The sequence below is a fragment of the Muscardinus avellanarius genome (genome assembly GCF_963383645.1).
Source record: "Muscardinus avellanarius genome assembly, chromosome: 8".
NCBI lineage: Eukaryota > Metazoa > Chordata > Mammalia > Rodentia > Gliridae > Muscardinus > Muscardinus avellanarius.
This window is the reverse complement of record NC_137794.1, coordinates 18,033,698-18,049,131: the sequence shown is the minus strand read 5'-3', so window position 1 is coordinate 18,049,131 and position 15,434 is coordinate 18,033,698. Positions and strand designations below refer to the sequence as shown.

The following is a 15,434-nucleotide window of genomic DNA, read 5'->3' as shown; positions in this document are numbered from 1 at the left end:
CTTTCCAAGACAAACTATTCTTAGTGGAGCAACCAAGTCCACATTAGTAATTGCTTTGATGTTAACCAAATCAACAACATAAATAGCAAATAGCAATGAATGACGAATCTGATTTTTGAGAAGTTTTGTCAGAAAATGATGGATGTTGCAAATTTAACTTAATTCATATTTGTCACATAAGGAATGGTAGGAAAAATGAGTTTGTAAATAATGGAGAGGATTCTAGAGGAAACATGGTGATGCTCTTCATTGCTCTTTACTCTGAATTGTTTTCCCTATCTTGTTGTAGAAAAAAGCTTTAATAGAGAGGCTTCAGAAAACTAAAGTTTTCAAGAATGCAAATTACAGTTCAAACTGAAGAACTTTCTAATTAGAGCTGTTTAACAATGAAGCTCTATTTCCTTGCAGTACCTTTCCAATAGAAACTAGACCTCAGCTTCTTAGAAACGTTGCAGGACCTTTTAACCAATCAGAAGACTGGAGAAAAAATTAAAAGACTTTCAAAGCTCCTTCCAACTCTAAAATTCAAGCTGTCTTTTGGATTATATTTGCTTATTCTTATACATACATTGCCAGTGTTTCCACCTCAGTAGTATTTATAATAAATCAAGCGAACACATTCATAGGTAATAAAAAGGTAATAAGAATAAAAAAAATTTAATCAAATTAAATGCTAAATTCTTTGATACATTCTTATTAAGAAGAGTAGGTAGCTTGAAAATTTTTAATCAGAGATAAAATGCTAAATCCTTTAATATATTCTTTTAAAAAGGATAGGTATCTTGAAATTTCTATTTAGAAAATAATTTCAAAAGGTAATTAAAAGACTAGTGAAGCTGAACATGGTGGTGCATGCTTATAATTCCAGTTCTTGAGGCTGAGACAGGAGTATTGTAGGTTCTGACCAGCCTCAGCTTACTTAGTGAGACTCTTTGCAACTTAGTGAGACTCTTTCAAACTAAAAAATAAAAAATAGGGCTGGGGTATAACTTGGAGGTAGAATGCCCCTGGGTTCCATTCCCAGTGCTATAAAATAAAAAAATAAAATAAAATAAAATGACTAGGAAAAGATGACAACTTTTAAGAGTCAATATTTTAAGAAAAAAATCATCAGGTAAAAAATACATGCAAATACAGGGAAAAAGGTTTAAAAATGTTATTATTTTTCATTAAATAAAGAAAATGACTCTTCTAATTTGAAAGTAGTAATGCCAAATGGTTAAAGAATTGATAGGGTCTAAAAGTTTTTTTTCAAAAATTTGGCAATTTTTGAAAAGTTAAGATCACATATGCATCCTATCACAGACAATTTGACCCTATTCTAAATATAAAATTACAAAACACACAGTAAAGTGTTTTCAAATTTTTATTTGATCTATCTAGGAAAGAGTGGTTTTATGATAACATTTATAAAGTAAATATTTCATTATATCTTACTCAAACCAGAAAGGGTCTGAAAAGCCTAAATAACTACAGCCTATAAACAGCACAATGGACTATGAAAAATAAGTCCTTTATATTATGAATGTTACTATTTGATCTCACCAAAATTACCACAAAACCTAAATAAAAATCAATTCATCTTGATGAAAAAAAATCTGAAAATATACAACGGACACTGAAATCTAAAAAATAAATTTCAAAATTTATAAAAATCTTAAGTAAAATGCATCAATAAAAACTTACCCGTTTTAAAATTTTGACCTTGTGCTTCACTGTATCATCCATATATTTGGTTTTGTCATTTGTTGTCATGTGCTTTGATAAGCCAAGCTTTTCACATTCCATTGTTTTATCCTCACTATGGACTTCAACTGTAGCTTGGGTTTCCAAAATATCTGGGTCTAGGATTTCAGTCTTTTTATCTTCTTCAGCACAACATTTTACACACACATATTCTTTGTCTTCCTCTCCCATTTGTTGTGCTTGAGAAAGACTTAACCCAACGCAGTCACCATGAAACCAGTCATCACATCTCCCACAGCCAACCATAAACCTGGAATAAAAAACAAAAACAAAACTATATTTTTTAAAAAGTCAAAAGTGAGATAAAATTTTCAGTATTTAATTTTCTAATATTTGCATGTTTTCCATCTTTATCCATTCTCTAAGTTCAATGTGGAAGAAATGTTCACAGAAAAGAATATTCTATAAAAAATGGAACTTTTTTTTTTTTTGGTGGTACTGGGGGTGGAACCCAGGGGCTTTCTACCCCCAGGCTATACTCCCAGACCTATTTTATATTTATTTGGAAACAGGGTCTCACTAAGTTGCTGAGAGCCTCACTAAGTAGCTGAAGCTGGCTTTGAACCTGTGCGATCCTCCTGTCTCAGCCTCCCAAGCGCGGGGATTACAACCATGCGCCACCACACCCAGCTTAAAAATGGGACTTTTAAAACTTCAAACATTTCCCCTTTGGTATGAGAAAATATGGGTGAGGGAGGTACACAAACAAAACATCACCAGAATGAAAACAAAGAATAATCAGCCATATCAGTATAAAATGCCATGTAGAATAAAAAATTCTCTAGAGTACGGTGATAAAATCTGTGAAAATTTGACATAATCAGTTATAGCTACACTGCTGAAGATCTGAAATCAAAATCATAAAATTGGGCAAGAATTGCTCTTTCAAAAACCTGTCTTAAATGACAAAAAAAATTATTGACTAAGATGTAGGTAAAAAACTAACATGAAGGAGCCTCTCAAAGTGCTTATTAACCACGTTAAGTATATAACTTAAAAGTTCAAAGTATTCTGGCTCATGGTATCATGTTGATTCAGCTGAAAAAATTTTATGCAAATTTTTGGGTGAGGACTTTTTCACTAATATCCGTATGTTTTAGATAATAAAAGTTTTTCCAAATAAAGATCAATATGTTACCTTAATATAAAGATATAAGCATTCAGGTTAGATTTTTATCTCCTAATTAAGCTTTCCCTTTACTACATTTTAACTAAGAAATAACCTCCATAACCAGTAAGTAAATTTCAGGAACACAAGTTTATGGTTCTTAAAAAAATTGTATTAAAAAATACTTATAACTATTTTTGAATGGCAAATTTAATTATTTTAAAAAGGCAAGTCAGACATGCAAATAATTTAAGGAATTATCTTTAATAAATACTTTTCACCCCAATATTACAGGAAAGCTACGGCACTCAGTCATCTTTAACACTTTCCTTTTCCTAAGGCTAGCAATTCACAGTATGTTTTAAATTTTAGGTATATTCTTTTCTCAATGAAGGACTTGTGCTCCTCATTTTGATAATAGTGGCACCACCAAATGTAAAACTTTAAAATTTATAGTCCAATAGCAAGGAGAAATGGGTAGTATGCCCTAATCTCACTATCAGTCTTGTTTTAATGTTGGAACTACAAAAATTAGAACACTGTGTATCCTTAAAAGGTGTTCTTAAAGTCACACCAAATACCTCATTCCTATTGGCAACACTTGCTTCTCTTCTCCTATACCTTTCTCTTGTGTGCCAAACTACTGCTATGCCTTAAGGAGACATGAAGTCATGTCTACAATTAATTGTTCATTTCGTAATGCTTTTGCTAATTTTAATCAGTTAAGCCCATCTACCAATGACACACTTGGTCTGAAAAATAATATACGATGTTTTGGATTCAGAAGACATGTAAGAAAACTCCCAAACAATGTAATAGTTGTAAGACAGAAATAGTCTCTCTAGAGGAGAGGGAGAGGGAGAAGGAGAAGGAGAGGGGGAGAGAGACACACACATACAGTGGGGGGTGGGGGGCAAGCTGGGACCTAAACACAGATGTTTAACCGCTTCATGTTTCAATGATAGATATTCCAGACCATGAAGGAAAGGTGAATGGTTGAATACAGATGCTTTAATGTTCTTCCATTTCAGGTCACAAAATTAATCTTCAAAGCAACTCTAATATGAACAACTTTGAAATATTCACAGAAATTAATGGGTATGTCCCTTTACATCCACAATCAGAACTGTATTAAGATTTCTTCTAAACAATCCAGAATGGTCTCATTTAGACACAATTTAAAAATCTACAGACTAAGCCGGGCGTGGTGGCACACGCTTGTAATCCCAGCATTCAGGAGGCTGTGACTGGAGGATCACAGTTTGCGGACAGCCTCAGCTACTTAGGCCCCCTGCAACTCAGTGAGACCTGGTTTCAAAATAAAGAATAAAAAAAAAAAAAAAATAGGGCAGGGGTGTAGCTCGGAGGTCAAATGCCCCTGGGTTCCATCCCCAAACCCGCAAAAACAAAAACAAAAACTCTCCAGACTAGCTAGCTGGGTGTGGTAGCACATATATGTAACCCCAGTACTTGGGAGGCTGAGACAGGACCACAGTAGGATCAAGGCTAGCCTCAGCAACTTAGTGAGGCCCTCCTACAACTTAATAAGACCTTGTTTCAAAATAAAAAATAAAATAAGGCTGGGGGTACAGCTTGAAAGTAGAATGCCCCTGGGTTCAATTCCCAGTAGTATACATATACATATGCACACACCCTAGACTACACTTTTGTACCATATTCAATTCTAAATGTCAAATCATAAAACACATAGTAAAGTGTTTTCAAACTTTTATTTGACTTAACCATGGAGCAATGGCTTTATATTCATAAAAACTTGGCAAGTAATTATTTCATCATGCCTATTTCAAATTTCTTTTGAAAGTATCTCACTCAAACTTGAGAGGCTCTGGCAAGCAAATCTCTAGTGCCACCTATAAATGTTATCTTAATAACTTGGGTTTCATGTAAAAAAAAAAAGAAATTATGTGAAATTTTCTGAGAAATTAAGAAAAAAAGTGTCATTAGTAAAAAAATATATATATCCACATGTCCTGGAAAAAATAAAATTCATTTCAAAATAGAATCGTTCAAAAACATAAAATACTTATCATTTTTAGGTCTAAAATTCCAACAACCATAAACTCAAGCTGTATTTTTAAATGACTTTTCACAAACACACATGCACACACAGAACAGAAATGTATTTGCTTCCTTCAAAGTGGTTACTGCACTATGTTAAACCATAAGGTATTGGAGGTGGGCATAAAAGAGGAATGGAGATGTAGCTGCAGTGGGAGCAGATAACAATTACTTTCCTACTTTCTTCCCTGTTCCTGAATTTCTGATTATCAAGAGAACTCACTTAAAGGAAAAAACTGTAACCTCGATGTGAACAGTAATCAACGTTGACTACAAAAGCAATGTTACGTGTTTACTTCTGGATCAGTTAAACTGGACAAAATCAGTTAAATGGAAAAGTATGGCAATATTTAAGCTGTCTTCTACTACTATTGTATGTTCATATACAAATTAAAAATAAACTAAATTAGCTCTATGCTAAGACTAGTACAATTCTTTTTTTTTTTTTTTTTTTTTTTTTTGGTGGTACTGGGGGTGGAACCCAGAGGCTTTCTACCTCCGGGCTATACTCCCAGACCTATTTTATATTTTATTTGGAAACAGGGTCTCACTAGGTTGCTGAGAGCCTCACTAAGTAGCTGAGGCTGGCTTTGAACCCGTGCGATCCTCTTGTCTCGGCCTCCCAAGCGCGGGGATTACAAGCGTGTGCCACCACGCCTGGCTAGGAGACTAGTACAATTCTAATTTTTATTCTTATAAGTTTTATCATAAATTTAAAAATATTCTTTTAAAATTTCCATGTTTCTTCAAAGTGAGCTACAGAAACAACACTGTGAATTCCTGCTCTTAACAAAAATTCAGGTCACAAATTCTCCAACATTGTAAAGATAGGCCTTCAGTTTTTGTGTTTTAAGTGTCAGCCTTGACCATGTTATTCTAACTATATGTACTAAGATAAAGAGATTCTATTCCACATAAACATTAAATTATGTTAGTACAAACCCAATCTGCAGAGAATATATTTGCCTATAAAATCTTAAGAAACACCAGGATTCCAAAAAAGAACTTCATTCTCAGAATTTTTTTTTCTTCCCTGCAGTAATGGGGATGGAACCCAGGGGCATTCTACCTCCAAGCGACAACCTAGCCCTATTTTTTATTCTTTATTTTGAAACAGGGTCTCACTGGGTTGCAAAGGGCTACATAGCTGAGGCTGTCTGCAAACCGTGACCCTCCTGTCTCAGCCTCCCAAATGCTGGATTACAGGTGTGCGCCACCACGTCCGGCTTCAGAATATTTTCTTCCTTAAATATAAAGCTATAATTCATTTTGTAAGAAATTTTCTTGTTTTTGTTTTTAAACTTCATCTAATATACTAATCAACAGGCCAAGAAAGTTTAAGTATATACAAGTATCTTTTGGAGAAATTGAGAAACAGAAATCACAAGGTAGAAAATATAAAAAAGCCTTAAGACATCTTCCTTTCAAAGTGTCAATTAGCTTATAATGGGGAAAAAAAAGCTAAAAAGTCACATTTATTTAAAAATAAACAAAGGATTAAATAGTTTTCTTAATTAGGTATTTTTGGTGTAAGGCTGAATCAGAAAAATGGAAGCAAAAACACCAGCATCTCACAGTTAATACCTACTTACTGTCTTCAGAATATGTATAGAAGTTGTTTATGGTCAAGTCACAACTGGCTAGGCCACGGATATCTGTATTACAAAATGTAATTTCCAGCTGGATGCACACATAAGAAAATTAACCCCAGTTACAATGTATGTAAAATGCTAAAGAGTTAAAATGGACTTTACAAAAGCAAATGTGTCACAAATGCTAGGAAGTGTCAGATCTGTCATATTAATAGCTTTCAATGTAACTAGTACATGAAATTAAAATATTTTCATATATTTTCCTAAAAATTTGTATTTCTACATGTGGATTAAAATTGAAAATAAAAGTTACAGCTGGGCGTGGTGGCACACGCTTGTAATCCCAGCATTTGGGAGGCTGAGACCTGGGGATCACGGTTCGCGGACAGCCTCAGCTACTTAATGAGGCCCTCTGCAACTCAGTGAAACCCTATTTCAAAATAAACAATAAAAAATAGGGCAGGGGGTGTAGCTCAGAGGTTAAATGCCCCTGGATTCCATCCCCAGACCCACAATGAATGAATGAATGAATGAATGAATGAATGAATAAAATGGAAAAGTTACTATGAGAGGTACTTTCTTTTAGTAAATTCAATGTATGCAAACACAACATAACCAAGCAATGAAAGCTAAGTAACATGTAAAGAAAAAAAGCAGTCAATTACTTAGACTTCTTTATTCACAAGACTGAAGTAATCTGAAAAGATGCTTCCAAAATGACTATTTCCAATGTCATTATATATTATGTAGGTCAATTACATAGGATGAACCCCAAATTCCTATACATCTAATATTCTAAGTTGTTATCCAGACTAGAACAAAGAAATTCTAGATTTTTTTTCAGAATAGATTTAAAGGATGGCATTGGGGTTAAAAAAAAAAAAAAAAAACTTTAAAAGTCAAACTAAAGCTGGGCATGGTAGCACAGGCTTGAAATCCCAGTACCTGGGAGGATAAGACAGGAGGATCTCAGGTTTAAAGCGAGCCTTGGCAATTTAGCGAGACCCTGTTTCCAAATAAAAAATAAAATTTGGCTGGGGGCATAACTTGGAGGTAGAATGCCTGTGGGTTCAATCCCTAGTACTACAAAAGAAAAAAAAAAAAAAGGAAGGAAAGAGAAATGAAAACTAATACCTAATCTTTATTTTATGAAAATGACTGTTGATACTAATGACATTAATCATTAAAAAGCCTAGATAAATTCTCGAGATCTGGGCCATTAGAACAGAAGTTTATCTATTAAAAAAAAAAAAAAAAAAGGAAAAAGTGACACGCCAAGCATGGTAGTGCATCCCTGTAATCCCAGTACTTGGTAGGCTAAAACAGGAGGATCACAGGTTGGCAGCCAACCTCAGCAACTTGTGAGGCCCTCCACAACTTAGTGAGACACTGTTTCAAAATAAAGAACAAAAAACAGGCATAGGGATACAGCTCAGAGGTAGAATGCCCCTCAGTTCAAATCCCTGGTACTACAAAAAAAGAAAAAAATGCTACATTATAACTTTTTTTTTTGGCAGTACTGGCCAAAGTTTCACTTAAGGTTCCTATTCTATTTCGCTGACCATATATCAGGGTGATGATTTTTAAAAGATTTTTAAGAAGGCAGAAAAGGGCTGGCTTTTATTAATTGGCCACTTAAAAGCATCATTCAACCTTAATTCTCTTAGGTATGAAAACAGTAGGCTCACTTTAGAATATATGGTGTTTTAAACCAAAAACTTTAGTGTATATAAATGGAAATAAATAAAGCACTATGTTCAAACAAGTCACAACACTTAAAAACTGGAATATATTTTGCTGTGAAGTAACCCCTGAAACTTAAAATAGGCCATCAGCTGAATCATAAATGAAGACACCTTTTTGACATAAAAATTATTTTAGAGAACAGTGCAACAACTTCCTCCTATTCTCCCTACCCTCCCCACCAAAATAATATCCCACACCATAGTTACTAAAATGTCCCTCTCGATCTGGGTGGGTGGCGCACACCTGTAATCCCAGCATTTCGGAGGCTGAGACAGGAGGATCGCGGTCAGCCTCAGCTACTTAGTGAAGCCCTTTGCAACACATTGAGACCCTGTTTCAAAATAATGAATAAAATAAAGGGCTGGAGGTGTAGCTTGGAGGTAGAATGCTCCTTGGCTCCATTCCCAGTACCACACAAAACAATTAATTAAAATGTCCCTCTTAGAACTGAAAGCTTCACTTTTATGTAATGGAGGTGTGCTGTGAAAAGTCACTCTAATATGAACTTTCAGAAATATAGACAATAATATTAAAATGTACAAGTGATCATTTCTTTTTATAGTATCAGCACTGATTGAAGTCCCAAGAGTGAACACTTGATCAGGACAATCGAAGCTGCAAACTGCAAACTCATCTCTTCTTTTCCTTTTCTTAAAAAAACCAGCAAATAAAAAGTGTATTGGGCTGGGGAGGCAATGTCATAAAATCATTAAAAGTAAGTACCTAAAAAGAAATACTGAAAGATAATGCTAAAATAAACTCTAAAAAGATTAGAACTCACATGAAATTCTTGGAATCACTAAAATATTTCATTATGAAATACATGTTTTTACTCTATTCTAAGTTATATACAAAATTCACTTGAGAGTTCTAACAGTTGTTTTAGCTATCATATTTCATTCCAAGGAGTGTTTGTTAATTCTGAAGTAATAGTGTAAATCTTCAATGCGTACCGAAAAAATAAATCTTCAAAAGAAAAATATCCATTATGGCCTTTATAATTTTATTACTAGTTCTTCTCAAGCCAAATAAAATTATCTATAACTTAAAGACCCAAGGCAGCATAACAACTTTCTGATTAGTATAAGGGTTTTGGCATTTTTTCAGATGCAATAACTAAATTTCTCTAACTGGTTACAAATGACATTTAATATACAACAGCTACTGGTCAGACTACGGTTTTAAAAATGTTCTAGGATGATATATTTGTACTTTCAGTGGCTCCATCTTTCTATCATTTATCCAGGATTGATGAGGGTTTTTATTTCTGCAAAAGTCTTTGTAAATAGTTTCTATAAAAAAAGTTCTCACACTATCTCATCCCCCCATATATTTTTCTCTTAAATATACACATCACTCATACAGACACACACACACCTGTTGCCATGTGGTTTTTTGCAAAACCCACATTGCTTGCTGGGAGTCCACATATATTTGCTTTCAAATAAAGGGCTATGGTCTGAGCCTTCTCTTTTTACAGTAGCAATGTTGTCTGGAATGAACAATGGTGGTTCATCCAGAGAAAAACTTCTGCTGCTTCTTCTCTGTCGGGGTTGTAGATTCTTCTCAGTTTTTTTAAGTTTTTGCTTCTCCTCTTCCTTAAAATGCTCAAGGCCTGGGTGTTCAATCTCTTCTTTCAAATGACTAGTAATTTTTATTCCTGATGCCTGCTGTTGAGGCTTATGGCACTGTTTCTGGCTGGAATGTAGTAAGTGTCCAGTTTGTGCAGAATGATGAAGTTCCTTAGAGCCACTAGGGTGACCATGAAGAAGTTTATCACTCAAAGAATGAGTTGCAGGCTTGGAAGTCTGCACTATGCTTTGATCCTGTGATGTTTTTCTCAATATAGAGTGAGCTTGACTTTTTGCAGATTTAACCCCAGAATCATAATTCTGAGTCTTTGAATCCTTATCAAGTTGTTTTTTTCTCACCTTGACTGGCCTGTGAAAATTCTGCTGCGATCCCGGGTCACTGGCGTTTCGCTTCGTGCTTTTGATGTTAACTTTAGTTTTGTTATGCACTACTTCGTGCTTTGCTGCAACAATTTTCTTTGGAGTATCTGTGGTCGTGTTTTGCTTAGAATGAGTTACAGATTTTGTATGTTTATATTTTATGTTTTTTGACTCTAAGCAAGAAACACTACTTGACTCACTGTTTCTAGCATCCTGAAGGTTTGCTGCTTCATGAGACTCCATTTGCATATTTTCAATAATATTCAACTGTTCTGCATTTTGGTCAGGAACATCACAAATAGCATGTTCTAAAATATTAGTTTCTGATTCAAAAGCACTAGTATCAACCACCTCTAAATTTGATTTATTAAACTCTGTGCTGCTCCTCTTTAACTGTGTATCATTAGACTCTGTGTCTTCACAATGACCTAACGGTTCCATTTTATTTCCCTGAAGAGAATCCTCAGCTTTGTCAACAACATCCACAGTATTCTTCAATTCCAAATTACATTCAGTCTCTTCACCCTCTGAAGTAGGCAAATCTACCAGGTTCTTTTCTGTTTGACTTGGATTTATAAAAGCAGCATCACTAGTAATAATGGGAGATGAGTCAGGGTCCTCAGCAATTTGGTCGTCTTCATGAGATAACTCTACTATATCCTTTGAGTCTTGTTCAAGTTTCCCCTTTGCCCTCCTTTCTTCAATAGCATCATCCATTTTACTTAAAACACAATCATTCTGTTCATCTTCTTCTCCATCTGAAAACTTAAGCAAAGAGCTACTAACAGTCTTAATTTTACATTCCATCAGAGCTTCGTTTTTCTTTTCTTCAATACTGACACAAGTCTCTGAAAGAAGCGGACAATTTAATTCGTGAGATGGCACATTTGCTTCTCCCTGGTTATTACACCTGGAATCTAATTGAGCTTCATCCTTCATTTCAAGACAGGATGACACTGAAGAATGACTTAAAGACACTGGCACTTCTGGTACCGCTTCAACTTGTCCAGAATGTCGGCTGCTCCTTCTATTCTCCTTATGGTTCTCAGGTTTCAATGACGTACAAACCTCTTCTTTCATCTGACACCTTTCTGGCTGTTTCACTCCTGCTTTAGGGGCAGAGACAGTCTTCCCAGATGCTTTTTTTGTGCTACTTAAAGGTGCTGCATTTGAACGCTTGGCAATAGTGCTTTGTCGCAAACTTCTTACTTGTTCTATCACAAAGGGAAAAAATAAAATAAAAATAACTTAGCTATTTTGCCATGTGCTTTTATCTCAATACAATTTAGAATCTATTACTTTATTCTGAGTTATACAACTTATCTTGATCATTTCAAGAAAAATACACTATTGCCTACTCATGATGATCACACACATATGTATAAACATATGTAATTTAACATTTTATATTTTTCAAAGTTAACTTTATGCTTTTTAAAGAAATTCAAATGGCCAATAATGTTTTAAAAAAAGTTCAACATCATTAGCAATCAGAGAGACAGAAATTAAAACTACCTGAGATATCACCTAACTCCAACTAGAATGGCCATCATTCAAAACACAAACAACAACAAACGTTGCAATAATGTGAAGAAATGGGAACTCTTAATATGTTGCTGGTGGGATTGCAAATTAGTGCAACCACTTTTGAAAACAGTATGGAGGAACCTCAGAAGAATGGGAACAAACCTGCCATATGATCCAGCAATACCAATTCTGGGTTTCTACTCAAAAGAATGGAAGCCAAATTACCAAATTAATGCATGCACATATATGTTCGTAGCTGCACAATTCACCATTGCCAAACTATGGAAACAGCTAAGATATCCATCAACAGATGAATGAATTACAAAACTATGGAATATGTACACAATGGAATTTTACTCCGCCATAAAGAAGAACAAAATGATGTCATTTACAGGGAAATGGATGGAACTGTACATTATGCAAAGTGAGATTAGTCACAAAAAGTAAGAAATCGGATGCTCTCCCTAATATGCGGAAGCTAGGGGGGAAAAAGGGTTATAGGAGACCTAAAAGAGGTGATAGGAATGGGGGAAGAGGGAAATTCCCTAATGTATATTCACAAATATATCACAGTCAATCACTAAGTCAAACATGAGGAGGCAGGGGGACGGAATAGGGTGGGAATTGGGGAAGGGCTAAATGAGTGATATGTGCATGTATGCCTCTACCATCCTGTACCCCTTAAGATGTATGACTACAATGCACCAATTTAAAAAATCATGATATTAAGAATTTATTTTAGTCTTTCTGCTGTGTATGTTATTTTCACATAGACAGTCTATCACCTTTCTATTACACAGATAATCTCTTAAGATCACAAACTATATCCTGGCATGGTGGCACACGCTTGTAACCCCACATTTGCGAGGCTAAGACAGGAGGGTAGCAGGTTTGCAACGAGCCTCAGCTACTTAAGTGAGGCCCTTTGCAACTCAGTGAGACCCTGTTTCAAAATAAAGAATAAAAAAAGAGGGCTGGGAGTGTAGCTCGAGGATAGAGTGCCCCTGGGTTCCATCCCCAGCACCAAAAAAAATAAATAAATAACAAGCTATATTCTAACTAAATAGTACTTTTCACTATTGCATGGTATAATTCACTTAATTACTTCTGATAATTGAAATATCTTTTTGCCCATTCTGTTTGGATTTGTCAGTGTCATTTAAGCAAAAATGTAAATTAGTTATGCTACTTAAAAATTTTTCAAAGTTCTTTATATTTTTATATTATATTTACATATTTATATTTTTCAAAGTTCTTTGAATTTTGGTGGGGGAAAAGAACACTCTAAAATTCAGACTAATACTATAATTTACTATAAGAAATGTTTTTTTAATAAAATCTTTTTTCCATAAGAAGTTAGAAGTAAAATAAGTAAAACAAGCTTCCTTTACTATTAATGTCTATTTTTAAAAAGACCATTATTCATCTTTAAACATTAAATATCTCTCTTTTAAAGAGATACAAATGGCCAATAGATACATGAAAAGATGTTCAACATCACTAGCCATCAGGGAGATGCAAATCAAACTACGCTGAGATTCCATCTAACCCCGATCAGAGTGGCAAACATAAAGAAATCAAACAACAATTGCTGGCGAGGATGTCGGGAAAGAGGAACTCTTTTACACTGTTGGTGGGCGTGCAGAGTAGTTCAGCCACTATGGAGATCAGTATGGAGATTCCTTAGAAAACTGGGAATAGATCCACCATTTGATCTGGCTATACCACTCCTGGGTATCTTTCCAAAAGGGTTGAAATCAGAGAACTACATTAACATATGCATGTTCATAGCAGCACAGTTTGTAATAGCCAAAATATGGAACCAACCTAGATTTCCATCAACAGATGAATGGATTGCAAAATTATGGGAAATATACACAATGGAATTCTATTCAGCTGTAAAGAATAAAATAATAGCATTTGCAAGAAGATGCAAGGAACTGGAGAACATTATGTTAAGTGAGATTAGGCAAGCACAGAAAGAGAAGGGACATATGCTTTCTCTAATATGCCCAAGCTAGGGAGTAGTGGTAATACCAGAGGGGCTCCAGATGATGGAGGGGAAATCTCAGCAAAGCTTGAATGGAAAGATAGGAGAGGAAGAAAGCTGAGGCTGTTCAATGGAGTAGCTACATATGAATATGTGTAATAGCATAAATACAACATGGTTAACCTGGACACTCTCTATTGGGAGGGGGGAAGGAAAATTGAGGGGGAAGGGCATGAAGCACAATCTAAATGCATACCACTTTCATTATGTTCCACTTATAAAAAATAAAAATAAATAAATAAATATCTCTCTTTTAGCAGGGCATGGTGATGCACACTTGCAATTCCAGTACTTGGAAGGCAGAGAATCACAGGTTTGTGGCCAGCCTCACATAACTGTGAGATTCTCTGCAACTCAGTGGGACGCTATTTCAAAATAAAGAATAAAAAATTTGGCTGGGGAGTAGCTCAAAGGTAGAATGCCCCAGGGTTCCATCCCCAGTACCACAAAATAAATAAATAAATGAAATAAAATAAAAATGTATCTTTTTGTGTGTGTTGTACTGGGAATGGAACCCAGGGGCATTCTTCCCTAGAGCTATACCCCCAGTCCTATTTTATTCTTTATTTTGAATTGTGGAGGGACTCACAAGTTGCTGAGGCTGGCCATGAACCCACAATCCTCCTGTCTTAGCCTCTCAAGTACTGGAATTATAAGCATGCGCCACCACACTTGGCTAATATAAAAATATTTCTAAGTAGCCAGGTGTGGTGGCACATGCTTGTAATCCCGGCGCTTGGAAGGAGGAAACAGAAGGATCGCACAGGTTCGAAGCCTGTTTCCAAATAAAAAGTATAAAATCGGTCTGGAAGTGTAGCCCGGAGGTAAAAAGGGCTTCCAGGAACCCCAGTACCACAAAAAAAAAAAAAAAAAAAAAAAATTCTAAGTATATAATAGCAAACAAATTCAAATGCTAATAATAAAAGTTGAAATAAAACAATCAATCATGAACAGGATCTGTGCACATTTCAATATCCAACCCTCAACAGATCTCCAATTTCTTTTTCAATGTTCTAAGTGCACACCGGAGTACAACACACAGATCACCTAATCAATCTAAAATTACAAAGATTTAAACCAAGAAAATAAGAAAACTATAAAAAAAAAACTATTAAAGCTTTCCATCTTTAACAATGTTCCTACCAAACAAGAGTGTATGAAATGTGCTTTTCTTCTTTTTCCTATCTTTACAAATCTTCCAGGAGGAGAAACACAATGTGAAATGAACTATAATGAAAGTAAATAATTCGGACAGTAGAAAACTCTATATATTAAAATTCATATATCCAATACCTCTAAATCAATTTCAAAGAAACTTTTTGCATGTGTGGTGCAGGAACTGAATCTAGGGACATTCTACCTTCAAGCTACATCCCCAGACCTATTTTAATTAATTTATTTATTTATCTATTCATTTATTTTGCGGTACATGGGATGGAACCCAGGGGCATTCTACCTCTGAGTGATATGCTAGAACTACAAGTATGTGCCACCATGCCTAACTCCCTATTTTAATCTTGAAACAGGATCTCACTAAGCTGTAAAGGCCTCACTAAGTTTCTGAGGCTGCCTTAAACCTGTGATCCTTCTGTCTCAGCCTCCCTAGTACTGAGATTACAAGCATGTTCCACCAC

General features: G+C 35.1%; 1 protein-coding gene across 3 annotated transcripts in view; it reads right to left on the bottom strand.

Moving 5' to 3' along the window:
• The window catches only part of PHF3 (PHD finger protein 3), a gene marked incomplete at both ends in the record, with an annotated part of 93,687 nt that overhangs the window by 36,896 nt on the left and 41,357 nt on the right, over window positions 1–15,434 (bottom strand). For 2 of the 3 annotated variants that reach the window (XM_080699735.1, XM_080699734.1), the window contains 2 exons: window positions 1,687–1,996; window positions 9,649–11,437. In XM_080699735.1, the coding sequence (XP_080555861.1) occupies window positions 1,687–1,996; window positions 9,649–11,437 (2,099 nt within the window). Of the gene's footprint in view, window positions 1–1,686; window positions 2,021–9,621; window positions 11,438–15,434 lie in introns of all 3 variants that reach the window. The other variant, XM_080699733.1, reaches the window with a different exon arrangement.